The sequence below is a fragment of the Thamnophis elegans genome, chromosome 10 (genome assembly GCF_009769535.1).
Source record: "Thamnophis elegans isolate rThaEle1 chromosome 10, rThaEle1.pri, whole genome shotgun sequence".
NCBI classification, from domain to species: Eukaryota; Metazoa; Chordata; class Lepidosauria; order Squamata; family Colubridae; genus Thamnophis; species Thamnophis elegans.
In genome coordinates, this window is record NC_045550.1 from 46,533,898 (window position 1) to 46,554,290 (window position 20,393).

General features: G+C 38.6%; 1 protein-coding gene across 1 annotated transcript; it reads right to left on the reverse strand.

The window, feature by feature from the left end:
- Window positions 1-5,866: 5,866 nt before the first annotated feature.
- Window positions 5,867-11,052, reverse strand: LOC116514307 (primary amine oxidase, lung isozyme-like). The gene is made up of 4 exons (XM_032225838.1): window positions 9,480-11,052; window positions 7,324-7,609; window positions 6,734-6,863; window positions 5,867-6,085 (listed from the first exon to the last, which is right to left on the reverse strand). Exons 1-4 carry the CDS (start codon window positions 11,050-11,052, stop codon window positions 5,867-5,869), a joined length of 2,208 nt encoding a protein of 735 aa, XP_032081729.1.
- Between the last annotated feature and the right edge of the window lie 9,341 nt (window positions 11,053-20,393).

A 20,393-nucleotide genomic window follows, 5' to 3' on the forward strand; every position in this document is an offset into this window, starting at 1 on the left:
TTGACGAACCAGTTCTACCGAATAGGTGGAACCTCTGGGATTAGTCTAAAACAGTTCTTTTCCATCCAGATCCTAACTATCAGGATCAGGCCAAGTGAAGATCACTCCTTTATCTCCTGCCCAGTTTATTTGAGCTGGTATCATCAATTAAACCACACCCCATGCTGATAAATGATCTCATCATGATAAATGAGGTCATTTGCTGTCAAAGACCTCACCCAGTAGTTTCATGTAAATATTAAATAGTAAGGGGCAATCATTATATCATAATAAAAAGCAATCAAATGCCCAATATCACTTCTCCATCACCGTCATCATCAAGTACTGATTGTTCAGGAAGGGAATCACAAAATTATCCTTTCCCATAAAAAAAAGCCCTTGCAATTTGTCCAGAAGGATATAGAGATAGATTGTATAAAAGGCTGATAACAAGCCATCAAAAAGTAATAAATTCGAACCTAGCATATAAGAATATATAAAACATATCAGGGGTGGATTTCTGCCAGCATTACTGCCAGTTCGATGCGTGTGTGATTTTGCGCATGTGCGCAGTTGCCTATAAATAGGTCTGTGCATGTGCAGAAAGATCAAAAAAAGATGATAGAGCGACCGGGGAACCGGTTTAGAGGCATGGCGAGCATGCTGTCCCTTCCAGTTCAGAGACCCAGTCACCATTTCCATTACCAGTTCTAGCGAACCAGTAGAAACTGGTAGGAACCCACCTTTGAAACTTATCTGTAGAATAATACTTTAGCAAAAAAAAAAAGTTATTTTTGTGCTACCATATAGTTATGTATAAGCATCCATGTGAGATTACATGACCTCGATTTCAGCTGGATAGAAAGAAATGTAAGTCCTGAAAAATATAAAGTCCAGAAGTACAAGAATACAAATGTACAATCACATGTTCAGATTCTGTAATGGGTTATGAGAATGGCCTTGGGGAAAGAAAGGAAGAGATTCTGCAATCTTTTGCAATCTGCCAAAAAAGGCAAGAACCCCAATGTGGCTTAACTGTCAGAAAAAGTTACCTTGCCCAAATGGATCAAGCAATTAGAAGTGGTGGTAGGAACTTTGTACTTTCAGGCCTGCCAGATTCTTTTAACATAGTCTTCTAATAAAGTATAATTAGTACCTCTAGTTGTTATTTCCTGTTTGGCTTTCCCAGGAGGGTTGACAGATTCATTGAATTTGGCCAATTTGGTAGACACACCAAAACCATCAGTGTTTCTGAAGCAAACTTGTAGAGTGTATTATAGAAATAAGGCTGTAGCCTATGTATGGCCACCAATAACCAGACATGGTTGTTGAATATCCATAAGAGAATAAGCTAAAATGGTTTTTAACTTATAATTTATATTGCATAAATTTACTAAAAGTCACCCCCTCAATTTTATTTCTGTAAATTTAAATTTATTCCCATACATCTCAAAATTGATCTGGTTCAGGATTTCCTCGGCCTTTTTAGAACACTTTGGGGAAAAAGGAAACAACGTCTAATAATCCTTAGGGTTTGTCTTAGGTCAAGTTGAAGAAGAGTTCTTGAGATTGAATATAATTTCCCAAAAAGGGAGCATTGTACCATGAAAAGTCTTTTAACTATTCTTCCAACTGAATGCCACCAATCTTTATCCAGGCATGTAAACACTTTCAGTATCATATCCTCTAAAACTGAGCCTAAAGAAAGCAGAGAGAAAATTGCATAGATTTCTATCTATCTTATTCACGGTCCTGAAACCCAAAGACATGAGTGAATCTATTTTTCTTCTACAGTTAGATATCAGTCACTTACCAACCCATCTGAGGCCTAACTCCATTGGATCCGACTCTAGCAGAAAAGCTGATTAACTGGATACAATAGCCATGCTCGTGGCCCCACTTGTTGGTGCAGTTGATCACAAAATAAATGTATCTGGGCATATCATCATGGAGATGGAATGCTGCTTTCTTCTCGGTATCCAAAACTTTCCTAACCATTTTCATTTGATGGCACTTATGCACTGGACTCCAATGGGCCTGCATGGTCTCAAAAGTCATGTCATTTCCAATCAGAGTATATTTTTACACCTCAGAAGGAAGCATTGGTCTCATTGTCCAACACTTTTCCATTCAATGAATCTTACAGCTCTGGACTCCAAAAGGCCTGCAAGTTCTCAAAAGCCATGTGATTGCCAATTAGGGTATCATATCTCATAAATAAAATAAGTACAATTGGTACTTGAGCAAATTGCGATGGATCAGACCTGTTGCATTTTCAGTTTCTTAAAATCAAAATTGTATCTATCATCTACCCTAAATCTTTGCTGACAGAGAGATAAAATTATGATAAGAGTATGGGTAATTAATTTTTCAGACTGAATATCAACACAATATGAGAAAACAAACTTTGTAATTATTGCTAAACAGCAGTTCATTCATGAAATAAAGGATCTGAACATGACTTAAAAGAAAAATGATAAAACTTTATTAGAGGTTTGGCATAACTGTAACGCTTCAGATTATCATTTATTAGGACAAACTGTTGAGTGAGATTATGCATTCTACTTTATTTGCTAATTTGTAATTAAACCAATTACAAACCCATGTGTAAGTGATCTCCTGGAGCCTAAGGAATGTACATAATATTTGGGAGTAATATGAGGATCACATTGGGTGGGAGATTGGTTAGGCCAGTCATGAGGAAAGTTTTCCTGATTTTTAAAGAGTTTTGAGAACTTTTGTTGCTCATTAAAGTTATGGTAAACCTATTTTAAGGCTTATGCTACAATTTTCATGAATGTGCTTCATTGGCATGCAATAAAAATATTTATTTCATATAAAAACTAAAAAAAACCCTATCAATTTTCAGCAACGAAGATCAGTGGAGGAAGCCCCCACCCACCCACCCCAAAGGTCTACATAATGTATGTCACTCTTTCTGGAATTACGGGGGTTTCATGAAAGGAATGTTTAGATATACTTTCACACCTTCCACTTTTTGTACTTAGAAAAATGTCTTATGGGATCATCATTTGGAAAGCAGCAGCACTTAAAATGAGTCAGTGCTAAAAATAATAAGACAAAGAGAATGTGTCTCTGTCCCAGAGAGAGAGAAAGAAAGAGAAATTAGCCCAAGAAATATTATGAAATGTTTGTTGATAAATGCTAGGTTTGTATGTAGCTCCACCCTGTGGCAAATATATGAATAATATGTGGCAAAGTTTCATACATCTTTTTCAGGTCTTCATCTAAATCTTCAAATTAATTCAAGCTAGCCGTTGCATCTTGCTGGACTAGAAACAAGAGCATGGAGAAACTCCTGACCCAGGTAGCCATTGTTTAAGGACATGATCTTTGAGGGAAAATTTTTCCTACCCCCTCAAGTTCAGAGAAACTATTCACTATTTCCTGATGACAAATTTCAGTGAATACTTTTAAAGAGATGACACTAGGTGTCAGGCCCTGTTAATTTTGCTGTTGTAAGAATTGAAGCATAGCCCATCTGAAAGCACTATACCTGAGAGGATCCAATCCAAGACATTGAACCTACTTGATTTATAAAATAAACTACGGTCAGATTTTTTATATAAGGGACGATCAATAACTATTCTCTTTTATCAACTCAAGCACTTGTAATTATTATTTTTAATTGAAGAAATAGACTGATATAATTAACTATCCCTTACTGATAGCATTTTTTAAATTTAAATTATTTTTTAATTGAATTTAAAGGGGTGGGGGTGGGGTGGGGAAATAATGTGTAAATATTTTTTAATGTTCTTCTGGCCTCAAATTAGCCTTGGCCTCCAAATACATCTGAAAAGCAAAAGATTTATACATAATTATATAGGCAGCAGTTCAGGTTAGTTGAAACCTTCAAGTTTTCAAAAGTGCTGATTCCAGAATCACTTCATAGTTACAATGCTCAGAAATGTACATAATTACTATGAGCTTGAGGCCATAATGTTTTGCTGAGTAGCCACTGATGCTATTTCGAGTGCATATTGTACTTGAATTAAAGTTTATTCACACTCCAGCTTTAAATAAATATCTTTAATTTAAAAAGTACAACACCCAAATTGTTATAGAAGATTACAAGAGATAAGCTTTTATTCCCTACATATTTTGGCAATTTTAATCAAGAAAACAAAGTCAGACAGAAAGGTATCAAATTAAATAGAGGGTGAGGGCAACAATCCCAAGAGTGAGGGTGATGATCTAGAGGGTGAGGGCAATGATTTCGAGAGTGAAGGCAATGATCTCGAAGGTGAGGGCAATGAGATTGAGGGTGAGGGCGATGAGATCGAGGGTGAAGCGACAATCTGAAGGGTGAGGATGATGAGAGCTAGGATGAGGACAACAACATTGAGGCTGAGGACAACGATCTTGAGAGTGACGGCAACAATCTCGAAGATGAAGGAGACAATCTCAAGAGTGAAGGTGATGATCTTGAGGATTACGATCTTGAGGGTGAGGGCGACAAGATTAAGTGTTAGGGTGACAGTCTTGAGGGTGAGAGCAGCAACATCGAGGGAGGGGGCAAGGAGATCGAATGTGAGGGCAACAAACTCAAGGGCAAGGGCGACAATCTGGAGGATGAGGACGATAATTTCAAGGGTGAGAGTGATAATCTTGAGGGAGAGGGCAAGGAGATCGAGGGTGAGAGCGACAAAATCATTCCTCCATTATGAGAGACTGAATCTTTTCTTCTTTGCAAGTAGCATAATCTTGCAGTAAATGTTATGTATAAAAACAATGTTCCATGAATTTTTCCAACAGTTTGTCTATCAATTCCCTCGCAAATCCTTTAGTTTCAATTGTATGTTAATCTTTAAAATCCTTAGAATTAATGCATCTATCTGAATCCAAAACTTTCTGGATTTTTTGCAAGTCTGCCAAACAAGGTCCTTTTTGTTGTTCACATTTCCAACATAAATTCAGACATTCTAGACAATTTCGCTGGTGAAATAAACCAAAGTTACATTATTTTATAAAAATTCCCCTTAAAATTATAATGTACTATGTATATAAATTTCAGACCTTTCAACCCCAAATTTTCTCATTATCCCATCTATATATTATAACCAAGATTTTAGCCCACTCTGCATACATTCTTTTCCTTGTTCTATGTTTGTTTTAAATGTTCATGTTTATACATTTTAGCAATAACATGTTCACTGTTTATAGACAATTCCATTCAAAACTCAGTTTAACATTGTTCAAAAATGTGAATTATTTTAACTACTATAAATTTTTATAGTTAAAATGAAAATCATTACCAAGTGTATATTTCTGCCACCAGATTTCTTTCTTTTTATCTTACATTCCTATTAACAAACTACTATTCACAACCAGTTAGACTTTTGTGTTTATCAATTCTCATCCATAAAATGCTTCTTACACTGAAAAAGTTGTTTTGAGCACAACCTGGACTTCTATTTGTTTCCATATCTCATAATGGTACACCTAACCCCTTTTCATCTTATTAGCTCTATTTTTATGTTCCCATGCAATCCAAAGCTCAGGTTGCAATCCTTCTATACTCCAAAAGTCTTCTATTTCTTAGAAAAATCCACTCTTTCATCAAACCAAACAACCAGCTGCAAAACACAACTTCAACACAGGTATTCCCACAGATAATAAGAGAACATAGTGATCTAATAATGCAGCAAAAATAATCATTAATGCTGCAGAAGAAGAAGAGAAGAGAGAAAAGAAACACTGTAAAAGACCAGTGAGAAAAGTAACACCTCAGTATTAACACCTATAATATACATTCATTGTTTGTTCCCAATTTCCAAGTCACCTGTCAAAAAGAAGGCATTAGAAAATTGTCATGTTTTGAAAACCCTCATAGTGAAAGAAGGAAAATGGGTCAAACATGAAGTTATTTTGCCAGACATGCAAGTTGGTTCACCGCACAGGAAGTCGGGTCCTGCAGATGGTTGAAATAAACACTATCTGGAGAATACATGGAAGGGTCATCATCAAAATAATTGTAGGGTCTCAAGAAGAAGCCAACCACATTCCCAAGGGTTGCAGTATTGGGTACATCCTCAGCATGTGGAATATGGAGAAAACCAGCATTGATCCAGGCAACCAGATCCTAGGAAAGGAAAGGGGGCAATATCATTGTGGTATCTTAGATACAACATCTACTAAATAGAAAATGATAGAAAAGCAGATTCAGAGAGACCAAGTTTATTCATTAAAGCAGCAGATGTAGTAAAATCTGGGATAATCTGACAGCATAATTTTATGCTTGCCTACTCAGAATTTGGATATGTAGAAATGGAAAACTGGGAGTACAAAATTGTTAGCAAAGACCTTTGATCCATTCTGCAAAATTTTATCAGTCACGGTATTAAAAAGCCATTAAAAAACAAATGCAAACAGTAAGGCATAAATCCCATGCATGCAAGTTTGGCTCAGTTTATTTTCCAAGTTCCAATTACTTCAGCTAACAAGAATGCAAACAGGAAAACTGAGGCCTGATGCAGGAAAATGTAAGTTGTCCTCTGAGCAGACATTTGAATGTCTATTTTTTCCCTAAGGGAATGTTCCTCTAAAACCTTTAGCAGCATTAGCCTACTTCCGTAGTAAGCTTCAGGTGACGGTCCAACAGGCTACCTTTCTATTCTGATGTCTTCCAAATATGTTTGACTTCAATTCCAATGCATTTGGACAGTAACCAGGTTGTGGGATAATAACCTGCAAGGTGCTTCAGTGCTAGGTGGAGTTCATCATCACTTACCTCATTGACAATATCCTCATTGTTTATGAAGTCAGCAAAAGCCACGGGAGGATTCCATGGGTCAATCTGATTGTAGACAGTGGTGCTGAAAGGTTCATTTTCTTTCCTCTTGGTAACAGCTAGTTTATAACTTTTAAGGCAAAACAAGAAGAACTGCAGAGATTGAGGTTTATTGATTATTATCAACAAAACAAAACAACATATTTTCTCTTGGTAACCAAAGATATTCTTATACCTGGTCGGAGGAAGGCAGAGTGATGCTGTCCAGCTGCCAACCCATACTGTGATTAGATCATGTTATTAATTGTTTTGAGAAAGTAGAAAAACTTTCAGTCACATGGTCCAATCACAGTACAGGTTGGCAGCTGGGTAGCATCACTCTGCCTTTCTCTGACCAGGTGTGGGAATATCCTTGGACAGGGAAATCCAGTATCCCATCATCTACAAATGGCTAAAGAAAGCAGAAAGATGTTAATATAGATTTCTTTAAGATTAAAATTGGTAATTCCTGCCTATCTTATTCAAGGTGCTGAAACCGAAAGCCATGGATGAATCCATTTTACTTTGACACTTAGAAATCAGTCACTTACCGACCCCAGCTTAGGCCTGGCTCCATTGGATCTGACTCTGGCAAATGGTCTCCAGAAAAGCTAACTGTCTGGATCCGATAGCCACGGTCATGGCCCCACTTATTGGTGCAGTTGGATGCCAGATAAATGTATCTAGGCATGTCATCATGGAGACGGAATGCCGCTTTGTTCTCGGTTGTCAAAACTTCCCTAACCATTTTCATTCGGTGGATCTTATTTTCTGGGCTCCAAGGAGCCTGCAAGGTCTCAAAAGCCATGTCATTGGCAACCAGGGTATTTTCCACACCTCAGAAAGGAAACAAATAGCACAATCAGTACTTTGAGCAGCTGTTGATAAAGGAAAACATTCTTGTTGCATTTTCAGTTTCTTAAAATCAAATTGTTTATACCATAAATGTTTGCTGACAAAGGGATGAAATTGTTATGTGTACGCATAATTAATTTTTCAGACGTAATATGATCCAAATATGTCAGTGTAAAAAATCACTGCAAATATTAATAAACAAAGAAATACCAAAATGATCAAGCTGAATTAAAGATTTGGCATAACTGAAATATTTCAAGTAATAGTTTATTAAAATAAAGCTTTCTGTGAGGTTATTCAGTCTCTTTTATTCATTTGCTAATATGTAGGAGGTGGGAACATATTAGTTTCCCATCTTTTAGATATATATTTGCAAGCTAGGTAACATAATCTCACATCTTTTCATGGCAATACCTTTGTATATTAGCAAAGAGGCGTTTTCTGCTTATTAATCATCTCTACTTGAGAAGGAAAGTTTCCTAGAATTTAATTCAGGACCATTATGTTGTTGTTATTATAGTTTGTCACATAGTCAGCCAAATATTGAGATTGCATTTGGCATTTTTGTCTACCTATTGAGCATTGGAAAAATATATGAAGGACAGCAATAAAAATGCACTGAAGCCAGTATACCAGGAATGCTTACTGACTTGTGGAGAGACCAAACTGGCCCTAGGAGAAAGAAAAATGAAGAACAGAATTCAACAAACAAACACTTATCACATAACACCCCAGACTTAACAAGCCTTTTTGGAACTCATTGTGACATTCAAATCCAAATGTTTTTGCCAGCATGCAGTACATGACTGAGTGTACTATTGAAGACACAGGATTGTAGATAATATTTTGGAGTAATTTGAGGACCATATTGGTAAGAGGATTGGTGAGGCCACACATGAGAAGATTTGTAAACATGTCTTGTGGACTTTCATTGATTCTTAAAGTATGGTACCATATTTTGGGCTTTACCATTTTATGGTTACTATATAACCATTTTATATAGTTTTTTGCACTAGCATGCAAAAAAAACCACACTTCCAATTTTCAGTAATGAAGGTCAGTGAGGTTAAACAAGGGCGACACAATGTGTACTCTTAATAGGGAATACATGAAACTTATAAAAAATATTTACATACGCTATTTTCTCAGTCCATCTTCTGACCCATGAAATATACAGGTCCTCAATGGAAGGTAGGCTGGTTGCAGTTGTTTTTCCTGCAGTCCTAACTATCTGTTGAAGTCTGTATCTGTACTGTTTGATTGCTGTAGCAAACTAGACAATTATAAGCAGACTCAATAATTCCTCTGTAGAACTGTACAACAGCTCCTAGGCAGTCTGTGTAAATCAGACCAAGTTAGCCATTGCATTTTGCTAGCTTACAAACAAATGAGTGAGAAGATACTCTTTAAAAGATTTTTAGCTTTATTCCTCTGTCCTGACACCACCCACCAGTTCTGACTCCATCTGAAAACGAATTTACAAATGTAACTTTAAATGGGTGTAAAGATAGTCCTCCACATTTGACTACAATTAAGAGAAAATGTCCATTGCCAAATAATGAAATAAATATCCCTGGTTAACAAAAAGCTTCATTCCAGGGACAAATAAACCAATAAATTAAAAAAAAGAAAAACACAATTATGAAAAAAGAAAAAAAATAATGATTTTGAACAATCTCATCACCTAACGTGTTAAAGAACATTACAAAAACAATGCTTATGTTCCTCCCCTGTTGGAAGCATATTATTATTTCTTCATTGTAGCACTTACAATCATTAAAATAATGTAAGAAAGCAAATTGAGACAAGAACCTATAATTTCCATGCAAGTGAAAAACATTTTTCTACTTACCACCAATATCCAAATCCACCTTAAAATGAATATTATGGGTATGAATTGCACCCAGCACCCACTCTTGGACTCTGTTGCCAAAGTCTTCGGCATCACCAAAGTAAAAATCAGACATAATGTACCCACTGGCATGGACTCGAACACCAACAGCTCCATTTTGGTGGAAAATAAAATCCCAGACATAGTCATAGTTGCCAACTGAAGATATGGTTCGGAACACCAGATTTGAATCTGCCAACCCTCCATAAAATGGAGACTGGATGCTTTCATAATGTCGTCGTATGGGTAACTCAGTATTCTGCTCAAAGATGCAGATAGCCATTTTACGGCTAACAGGCAATGAAGTATCATAGAAAAAATGCCAGTCCAAGTAACTGGATAAATAAGGACAATCTACTCCCTGGGTGAGTGGAAAGATATGAGATCCAAGTCCAAAGCTGATATCCATGTATCTGGTCAACATGGAAGTAGGACTGTTGGAGCCATAGATAGCACTAGCTTCTTGCAAACTTAACTCATAGATTATTCTTTCCCCATTAAACCTGACATCAAAGATACGTGGACCCCTGCTTGCATCAATTCCAAATGCAAAACTCCAGCTCAGAAAAGTGACATGATTTTTGTGAATCCTATAGCGTGGTCCACGAGGCTCATACTGCAAAGGGCCTGGATCTTTTGGTGGCACCCTCTGCTTCAGTGAAGAGTAGCCACCATCAAGAGGGGCTTCTTTCACCTTGTCTACTCTAACCTTTCCCATATTGAATTGCCTCTCTAGGTCTTCCATATCTTCAAAGTATTGTCCATTATAGAACACTTTTATTAACTTCCATTCAGAAACATCCAAGCTACAATGATCCACTTGGACCTCAAAACCAACTGGATGCAAATAGAAGCCAGTCACATTCTGTAAATGACTCACCCACATTTTGCGATCTCCTGATTTAAGTCCTGGTGGCAATTGGTGACTGTATCGAAGATTGCTTCCATTGTAATTTAGAACCTGTTGCATGAAATTTGGAGCCTTAGGATATTCATCCTTTACAAATTCATCGATTTCATTAAACTCATTTGCCAAAACAAATCTTTGAGAATAAGGCACTTTCCGTCCATACTTTTGTGCTGTGATATCTTCATGATATGTTGGTTCTGGTAGTGGACCCACCACAAATTCTGTCACATTGGGGTCCAGCTGATTTCCAAAATGGACCACAGCCAGAGCTTCTCGTGGTGGCTGAGATCCTTGATGATCTAAGAATTGTAATACTTGTGCTTTGGGAGGGAGCTGCAAAGTTATGAAATGAATGCAGTTGTCTGATGGCTTGGCTTGGGGTGTCTCTACCAGTGGCACTCCCAGATTGGACTGTAAATACCTCTTTACTTGCATTATCTCTTCTGGGGTTAAATCTTGAAATACTTGGCTGCCAGTATCCTGACCACCTTCCTCTTTCCCATTTTTCTGGGAAGAATTCTCACATTCTGTGGGTTTTTCTCCTCTATTTCGGAAACTCAAGACTAAGATAATAATGATGACGACGCCTATTGCTATGAGAGAATAAATCATTTTCAACTTCATTTTTCCAAACCTATGGACAAAAACATAGAGAATATGGTTTGTTAAATTTCACAAAAATGTATATTTTTAATCCTGGACACAAATATTAAACACACTTTTTAAGCAGGTAAATTTCAAAAGTATAAATTTCTTGCATTTACAGAACACTCTAGAAATTGTGCAAACATAGCAATCTTATATATTCACAAACTCAATAATTTTACCATCCATTCAGGATCCTCTTTTTTTTTTCATTAGTTAAAACCAGGAAGTCAGAAGAATACAAGGCTGCACTCTTCTAAACTGACTAGAAGTTGAGCTCAAAGCAAGTGGGATTTTATATTTTTTAGAAATAGGTCTGCAATCTCTGACTATGCACTGTTGATTATATCGGAATTATATGTAGATTGAAAGGGAGAGTAAATATTATGCAAATATTTTTATTATCCAAATTATGTCTTTTGAAAACATACCATTCAGGAAGTTTCTGAAAGAAGACTAGAAGAGCATTGAGATTCAACAGATTTCTGTCCTGTTATCAGACATGAGTTGCTCCCGGTTCGGCCCTTCGACCCGGTTCAGCCCGGTTCGGCCAAACCGGTAGCGGAATTCAGGCCTGAGTCACAGAACCAGCAATAAAGATGTGTCTCCTCCCTCATAGCAAATACAACCAAGTTTAGTATCTTATTGCCTTCTCTTAAAATACAATATCTCTTTCCCCCATGTTCCACCTCTTATGTATAAACAAATCCTTAATGCCTGTCATTCATCATTTTGCTGAACTTTCACAATCAGCAAATGTTGTGTGTTACTAGAGAAAACAGCACTTCATCTTTAACTTTGACCAAATATACTGACCTTATATTCCTTCTTTTTACTTTTAACAGTCATAAACTTTAATCTCTTCAAATAATTTCATAAAACTTGATTTCTTTTCATTGGCCCTTCTTAAAAAATTCTTCAAAGCTTTAAGAAGTCTTCTTTGTAAATCCAATATAGGAAAGTTATGCAGGTTTGTTGTCTATCCCTTTTAATTATTAAGGCTTCCTTTCTATGCCCTACATATCATCAATTTCCATATATTCTTGTAGCCTGTGATTTTTAATCCACTTTCAGGTCAGTCTCAGTCTTGTGCAGTTCTTCTTTGATAATGACTTGAAACTGGAACAAGCAGATTTTATATGATGTAAAACTCACAAAGGAAAAGGGGGAAATCATCTGCGTAGGCAGAAAAATAAATGCATAACAACAGTTGTTTAGGCATTATCTTCATTAAAATAAGTTTGCTGAATGATTTGATGGTGTGATAAAAACGTTTAGATATTTCATTGACTGTGTTTGAAGAACATGTCAAACCAGAAACAGCATCTTTTTGGGCTCATGACATTTGAGATTTGAGAACATGCTTAACAGACAAAATAGTTGTTGGAGAAGAATATTGTGTTCATAAAAGATGTTATATAAAGCTTCTTGGATTACAAATCACCATAAATTGTCTTTAGTATCTCTGTTGTTTATTTCTCTATTTTCTTTTGCATAGGTATCTTAAATTACAAATGGAATCATTTGTAAATGCAAAGGATCATTATATACTTATCGCCCATGATGCTCCAGCTCCTCAGTGGAACGTTGCGCAGGCGCTGTACATTCCAATAGCAGTAGACTTATATACCGCTTCATAGGGCTTTCAGCCCTCTCTAAGCGGTTTACAGAGAGTCAGCATATTGCCCCCAACAATCCGGGTCCTCATTTTACCCACCTCGGAAGGATGGAAGGCTGAGTCAACCCTGAGCCGGTGAGATTTGAACCGCTGAACTGCTGATCTAGCAGTAGCCTGCAGTGCTGCATTTAACCACTGCGCCACCTCGGCTCATTCCAAGCGCATGTGCGAAAGCCCCAATCAGTTCAAATAGTGGTAAGGAGAGCGGGTTGGCGGGTGGGTGGGCCCTCCGGAGCACCATATCTTAACGGTACCTGGTGCTCCCAGCAGGCACCGATACACCCATACCGGGCGTACTAGTCATATCCCTTGACTGATCTCCACCTTCTTTCCTAATAAATATCCACTGGTTATAGATGAACTTTGCAACACATTCATATTGATGTAATTTAAGAGCAGTTCTATACACATTTCCTCATAAATATCCCCTAGCTTCTTTTACTGGGTGGTTGTGTTTACTGTTTCTGAAGGATATCTAGAAACATGTGTGGCCAACATATATGAACCATGGCGGTGCAATGGTTAGAGTGCAGTACTGCAGGCTACTTCTGCTGAGTGCCAGGTGCCTGCAATTTGGCAGTTCAAATCTCACCAGGCTCAAGGTTGACTCAGCCTTCCATCCTCCCGAAGTCGGTAAAATGAGGATTCAAATTATTGGGGGCAATATGCAGACTCTGTAAACTGCTTAGAGAGGGCTGTAAAAGCACTGTGAAGCAGTATGTAAGACTAAGTGTTATTACTATATGAAATCCAATAGTTATTTTGAATTACAAGTGAATTTGATATTCCATGGTGGGGAATGGTGAACTTTGTAAAAGAAAAAACATTCTCTATATTAATTTATCCTGCTTAGTTGTCAATAGAATTGCTCATGTTCAGTGCTTAAACTCCCCTTGCTGGCAGCTTATCTCAAAATCTTTACAGAGCCTGTCTTTACATATCTGTAATTAATTCATTCCTGCCAACTTCAGTTCCTTTCTTGGTATAGTTTTGTTCACTTAACAAGACAGGGACTTCTTTCCATTTCCTTTTCTCCTTTTGCTCCATTTCATTTGCATACACTTCAAGATCAGGGTTTCAGTTATGAATTTCTCTTTCCTCCCACTTCATGCTGGTTCACACATTCATAAATGCATTTCAGATGGGATGGAAAACCTGTTTATTATCATGGACAGCTCCGACTCTTACAAGGAAACCAACAGAGAGCAGCCAATTCCAGAACTGCCAGGCAATCCTAAGCAGCTGCAGGCAAAGGAGGTTATGCTGTCTGCTATACGGGAGACACCTGTCTCAGAAGATGGGAGTCTACGATGCCACTCCCTGCCAGAGCAAGTGCTCATTATGTGCAAAGGAGAGTAGAGTTAAGGTGCTCTGCAAGAGTCCATTCAAGAAAGGAGCCTTATCTCTCCAAATAAGCAACATCAGAGTTCCTTATATATAATAAGAGCAAAAAACTCAAGGTTCTTCACTGACAATAATCGCTTGTTAACCTAGGTTCCAGGTGCCTTAATCCTTGACCAAAAATCTTGTGATTGTGATTCTGGACCTAGATTGACTGGTGACAATCAATTGGACCTTAGAACTTCCTCTGATCACACTGGTGTCCGGTGTTTTGGATTTGGAATCTCTTTCAAGGCAAGCTTGCTGGACTTCAGGTGGGACTTGATTTCGCTTCTATGTGTGTATGCTTGTGAGTGTTTGGATTGAGACAAGATATTTATTCAAGAAACAGACTGATTGGAGGAAATGGGAAGGAAGTGGTTGTGAGTATATGCTAAGAATGGTAGTGTGAGGTTTCCAAAAGATGTCCTAATTAATTTATGAGCCTCGAGACAAAGTTCAAAAGAAATCCAGTCATTTATTAGGAGCAACATTTTTGGCAACACCTGCCATGGAGTAAGATCTGATTTCCATTGAATGGTGGCTGAACTGTGTTTGCCTGGCAGTTCTGGACCCCTGTGTCTCCCCTCCCCTCAATCTGTGTCATAAATCACATTCACCAATGAAGTGCTGCCCCAGGCTATAAAATTTCATGCCTCACATGCCTGTTGTAGAAATCTGAGATCTGACCCTAGTCGAAGGAATTACCTCCCCCTTCTCCTCCAATGTCAACTTGATAACAGGCATGGAAATGCTTCACAAGTTGAAAGGTAGTAGAAATGTTTGTTACACTAAATCATATTGGTTAACTTTAGCTTTAATAACTGTATAATATTTGCACTGAGATTATGCATATATTATGTCACATGTTGGATGTATTTTTCCTATACTTTAAATACCAAATAATTATTTATTTTCATTGTTGCATCCCGATAGAGAGGAATATTATAAATAGTGATAAAAATGTATGTTTGCTTGCTTGATCTGACCTTTGAGGGCCACACAGGATGAACTTTGCAGTACCAATATGAACTTTGCAGTATTTTTGTACTTGCTAACACAGTTATTTTGTATTTTAATTTGGCTCACTTTTAAATGATGTTAATGATTTATCAAACCATTGCAGATTTGAATGTAGAATGGGTTGGTTGATAACTTTTAACATTCCTAAAATGAAAAGATAAAAACCATTTTTGTTCCCCAGGTCAGGATAGGATGGGACCATGTTTGCTTTAATAAGACACCTGAAGTGGATCTTCTGATAAGAGACAGCTTCTTAATGCTAATTGGTACCTGCTTCATCTCTCCGTAAACTTCAAACAATCTTCTGATTTTTTTTCCTCATTAACATCTTAAAATTTACATTAGTACAATATTAATTTACCTCTTACTCTATGGATGCAGCTTTACTCTCTTCTTTCTATAACACTACATAACAAATTTCAGTTTAATTTTTGTTCCTTAGTACAACTTGCGTTTTCCTAGTGCCTTATGTCTAAAATAAATAGAAAATAGCTATCATTTCACAAAAACTTTGCTTCTGTAGTCAGGACAATGATATTTTGAAATTAATCTGTTTTTGAGAACGTTCTTGATTCACATTCAATGCTGAGTACCGTATATACTCGAGTATAAGCCGACCCGAATATAAGCCGAGGCACCTAATTTTACCCCAAAAAGCTGGAAAAGTTATTGACTCGAGTATAAGCCTAGGGTGGGAAATGCAGCAGCTACCGGTAAATTTCAAAAATAAAAATAGATACCAATAATGTTTTTGAATAAATAAATAAATATTATTTATTTATAAATAAATAACTAGCTCTGTAAGTGGAAAAGAGGGTCAATAAAAACAATATGGTATCAACAATAACTTTAAATGTACAAAAACCTTAGCTCATTCAGCAACCAAGCTAAAACATAAGAGTTAAAATCCTTCAAAACTGGATTCCTCCCCATCATCTGTATGTCCAAACAGAGCTTCAGCATTAGCTAGTGTGAGGTTATCAGCATAGACATTGTCATCATCACTGAGTTCACAGTCATCACCATCAGAGCTGTCGTTTCTCTCTTCCCTCCTCTGGATTCAATGGGATTTTTAGAAAATCCACACTCCTGTGCACACACTTCTTCTTTCTTTCTTTCTTCCCTCCTCTGGATTCAATGGGGTTTTTAGAAATCCACACTCCTGTGCACACACTCCCTCTTTCTTCTCTCTTCTTTATAGCTAAATTTGATACCATTAAAAATTAAATAGGATTAAAATCTGTGGTTTATATTTACCAGTTGTGTCCACCCCACTCCTTCACCAGCGTTAGCCCGCTGCACCAAGGAGGGCACGTAAGAGGAAGGGGAAAATACAAGAGTGCAAGCAGCACTGAGACAGGGCATAAAAAGGGGGGAAAAGGCTGATTGGACCCAGCTCTGTTTGGGGCGCAGGCGTGGCGCGGCAGCCAGTTTTTCAGGCTGCTCCCAGATGGGAAGGGAGGGGGATTGTAAACCCCTTCTACACCCTGGCTCCTCCTCTTCCAGAGTTCAGGCTCTCTTTCTTTCTTTCTTTTTTTCTTTCTTGAAAGAGAAGCCCAAATTAGCCAAAGGGGGGAAAGCGAGCGAGCAAGGGACCCCAGGAAACTAGACTCACTTGGCTGGACTACGTACGCTCCTTGGCTTAGTTGCTTTCCACGCGCCTGTTAATATATTCAAGGAAACAAACCGCGGCAGTTTTTCCCCAAGGGCAATGCCGAAGAGCAGAGCCCGGAGAAAAACCAAGGAAGTCACGGAGGGCATTTGCCACTTTCTCTAGAAGGTGATACGAGCTTCCCTTTCGAATGGGAAGGACGGGGGGTTGGCTGGGCTCTTCCCAGCAGGAAAGGGGGTTGTTTGAAACATTGGGACCGGGGAGGGGTTGGTTTTGTTTTGTTTTGAAAGGAAATCTCAACCTGTTACAATCGTCCTTCCCAATGAGCTGAGGAGGACAGCGGTGAAAAGTTTCTCCAACATTTAGGGGAAAGTCGCGAGCAGCATTGCCCTCACAACTGAGGGGAAAAAACCCGCCCTCTTCCCCTTCCAGGTTTTCTTTAAAAGCAGGCAGCGCTCCTTGGCCGCAGGGCTTCACAGGGACCTTTCCCCCTCCCACTGCTTCGCTCGCTCGCTCGCTTTCCCCCCTTTGGCTAATTTGGGCTTCTCTTTCAAAGAAAGAAAGAAAGAGAGCCCGAACTCTGGAGGAAAGAAAAGGAGCCAGAGTGTGGAAGGGGTTTACAATCCCCCTCCCTTCCCATCTGGGAGCAGCCTGAAAAAACTGCTGGTATGCAGTTCCTAGGTCAGCGGCCCCAAGGAAAGGAGAGGCTGAGCCACGGGAACGAAAAGAAAAAGGGAGGGGGGAAAAAACCCGCCCTCTTCCCCTTCCAGGTTTTCTTTAAAAGCAGGCAGCGCTCCTTGGCCGCAGGGCTTCACAGGGATCCTTTCCCCCTCCCACTGCTTCACTCGCTCGCTCCAAGGCTGAATTCGGCAGTGTTTATGGATCAGGGTCAGCCCCACCAGCTGGCGACAGGAGAGCAGAGAGGAGCGGACGGAGCAGAAGCAGCCTCAGGGCTCCGCTGCCGCTCCCCGCATTTTCTGGACAGGGATCCCTTGGAGAGGGGATTCCTTCCTGCGAGACCCCGTCCACAAAATGCAGGGGCGGCAGCGGAGCCCCGGGGCTGCTTCTGCTGCGTCCGCTGGACTGTGGGGCTTGGAAGGGGGCGGGAAGAGCGGCGGGGTGGCGGTGGCCGGCGGTGGCAGGCTGGTTCACCTCCTCCTCCTCCAACAGGCAACAGCACTGCCGGATCCAGTTGTAGACTCGAGTATAAGCCGAGGCGGCTTTTTTCAGCCCAAAAAGTGGGCTGAAAAACTCGGCTTATACTCGAGTATATACGGTATACTACCTGAATATTCTTGAACTGTGAGAACTGCCCAGAAGGTTTCTGGAATTAGCCAGAATTTTCCAGAACTTTTGGGAATCTTTTAGATCTTTATAGTACTTTTTTGGTCTATCCTGTAGTTTCCATAGAAGTATAAAAGTGCATGTGCCTTAAACCAACATTTTAGTTTGTCTAATTGCTGAATAAGAGAATATGAATAGAAATATTTGATTTAAATGGCATCAAGAAGTTGCTTGCATCCAGCAGATATAGTACATTTTGCTACATGTGTGGACAGTTTATCAAGACAAGAGTGAAAAAATACTCTGTGAAAGCATCTGTTAAGGTATATGAGGCCTACAAAACAACATATTTCAGCATGTCTGTCAGGGATCAAAACACTGCAAGAAAACTCTGCTGTTCGAAATTTCAATGGTATATTATAGTTTAAGAGTTGTAATTAAGAATTTTTTCACTATTTCCAAAATTCTAGGAAAATGCAAACTACAATATACATTTTATGCCTTGTAGTAATATCTTGCACAATATCATTTAATGTGTGTAATATCATTTTTTAAAATATTATATAATTCTGCTATGTTTACCAGCTGGTACAGGGGAGAAAGGAGGGCCATGAAGTTTATTACTCTAAGAATTTGGCAGGAACCATCTGACCTCTCAAGCAACTGCTACTTCTGCATGGTGGAGTGTTTACTATCATGTATCCAGACATTCCTTTATCCAGGGGCAGGATTCTACTGGTTCAGAGCAGTTCAGGCAAATCGGTAGCTCTGACTATCAGCTGGGAGTCAACCGGTTCGCTCTGACTTTTAGCTGGGCCCTCCTGCCCACCCCTGCGCTATACTATATTCCCTTTTCTAAAGCCCAGCTGATAGGTGTGGCAGAATACATTGCCGTACTTCAGCTGTTTTTCTCCTGTGGAAGAGTCTCTATAAACTGTGCATATGCACACAGCGCATGTCAGATCCATTAAACTGGAAGGATCTCACCGCTGCCTTCATCCATTGCCAATGAATCACACTGCCCTGAGCTCCCTTTTCCCACTCCTCCAAAGAGTGCTAAGCCATCTTCAGAAGTGAGAAGTAAGTTAGACAGCAAGGAATATATTGGAGACACAATTACAATTTTACCGATGCAGTTGAGGAGAGGAAGCCATACTTTCCAACCAGAAAGACATCAATGACCTGATCAAAGAACTTGGTCTTTAAAAGTCCCATGCTGAGATTCTGTCATTTAGGCTCAGGGAGTGGAACTTATTGGATGAAAATATAAAAGTAACAGATCAGATAAAGCATCACCCACATTTTCTGAACTTCTTCAGTTAGCAAGATGGGCTGTGCTTTTGCAACAATGTGGCCAGTCTATTGGAGGCTATTGGAGTCACAGATGATTGGCACATACACATAAACAGTTTATCTAGGAGCTCAAAGCTATGCTGTTTCACAACAGGAACATGTATCCATCTCCCCCTGTGGCTCATCTGTGCACCTCAAAGAGGGCTACATCACTACAACAGTGTCAAGTTGTTGCTGAGTGCCTTGAAGTAGGATTACTGTGGCTGGGAGGTCATAGAAGACTTCAAAATGGTGTCATTCCTTTTTTTTAAGTTTTATTGTTTTAATTAAACAAAAACACAAAAAAGAATCATCTTTCATTACATCTTGTAGAAAGCGTGTCGATTGGTTACAAATACATTTTGTGCGTTTCTTCCACAATCCTTACATATACTTCATTCAAATTAAATTGCACATTTTAAATCAAAAAAGAAAATTTATGTATTTTACTATCACTGTACCACAATTCTCATTTAATTACAATTATTTAAACATGTTTTTATCTAAAATCATTTGTATTTAAAGACACAGCCACCTACTGGCATTCATTCGCAGTTCCAATAAACCTCCAATAACATTACACCCTTATGACATATTCTGAAACAAATTCAGTTAGTAAAATATCTAAGCATTCCCCCCCTTTTCCCCCAACTCACAGTTTAAAGCTTATATCCAATTTGCTTTTACTAGTAATATATATATATGTATATGTAAGTATGTGCGTGTGTGTGTGTGTGTGTGTGTATATATATATATAAATCTAATAGATACCTTTCACCCTGGCTTCGCTGATAACGGATAAGAGCCTGTGGCCTAATGGCTAAGAAGTTTGCCTAGGATGTAATATAGCCCAGGTTCAAATCCCAGTAAGGGTATGGCTAGCTGATGAGAGCTAAATAGCTTGAAATAGATCTATACTAGTCTCCCTTTATTTATTTATCAGCACAAATAAAAACACACAAAATATAACAAAGGCAACAGTAAAAATATTGGGTTTCTGTCGTGATGGAC

What these genes read in the sequence shown, in the direction of transcription:
- LOC116514307 (XM_032225838.1), bottom strand. Translation starts at nt 11,052, where the DNA reads ATGAAGTTGAAAATGATTTATTCTCTCATAGCAATAGGCGTCGTCATC. An exon ending in CCAGGCCTAAGCTGGGGTCG is followed by an intron (nt 6,864 to 7,323) that starts GTAAGTGACTGA and finishes TTGCCTTAAAAG; the next exon opens with TTATAAACTAGCTGTTACCA. An exon ending in ATGAGGATATTGTCAATGAG is followed by an intron (nt 6,086 to 6,733) that starts GTAAGTGATGAT and finishes TTCCTTTCCTAG; the next exon opens with GATCTGGTTGCCTGGATCAA.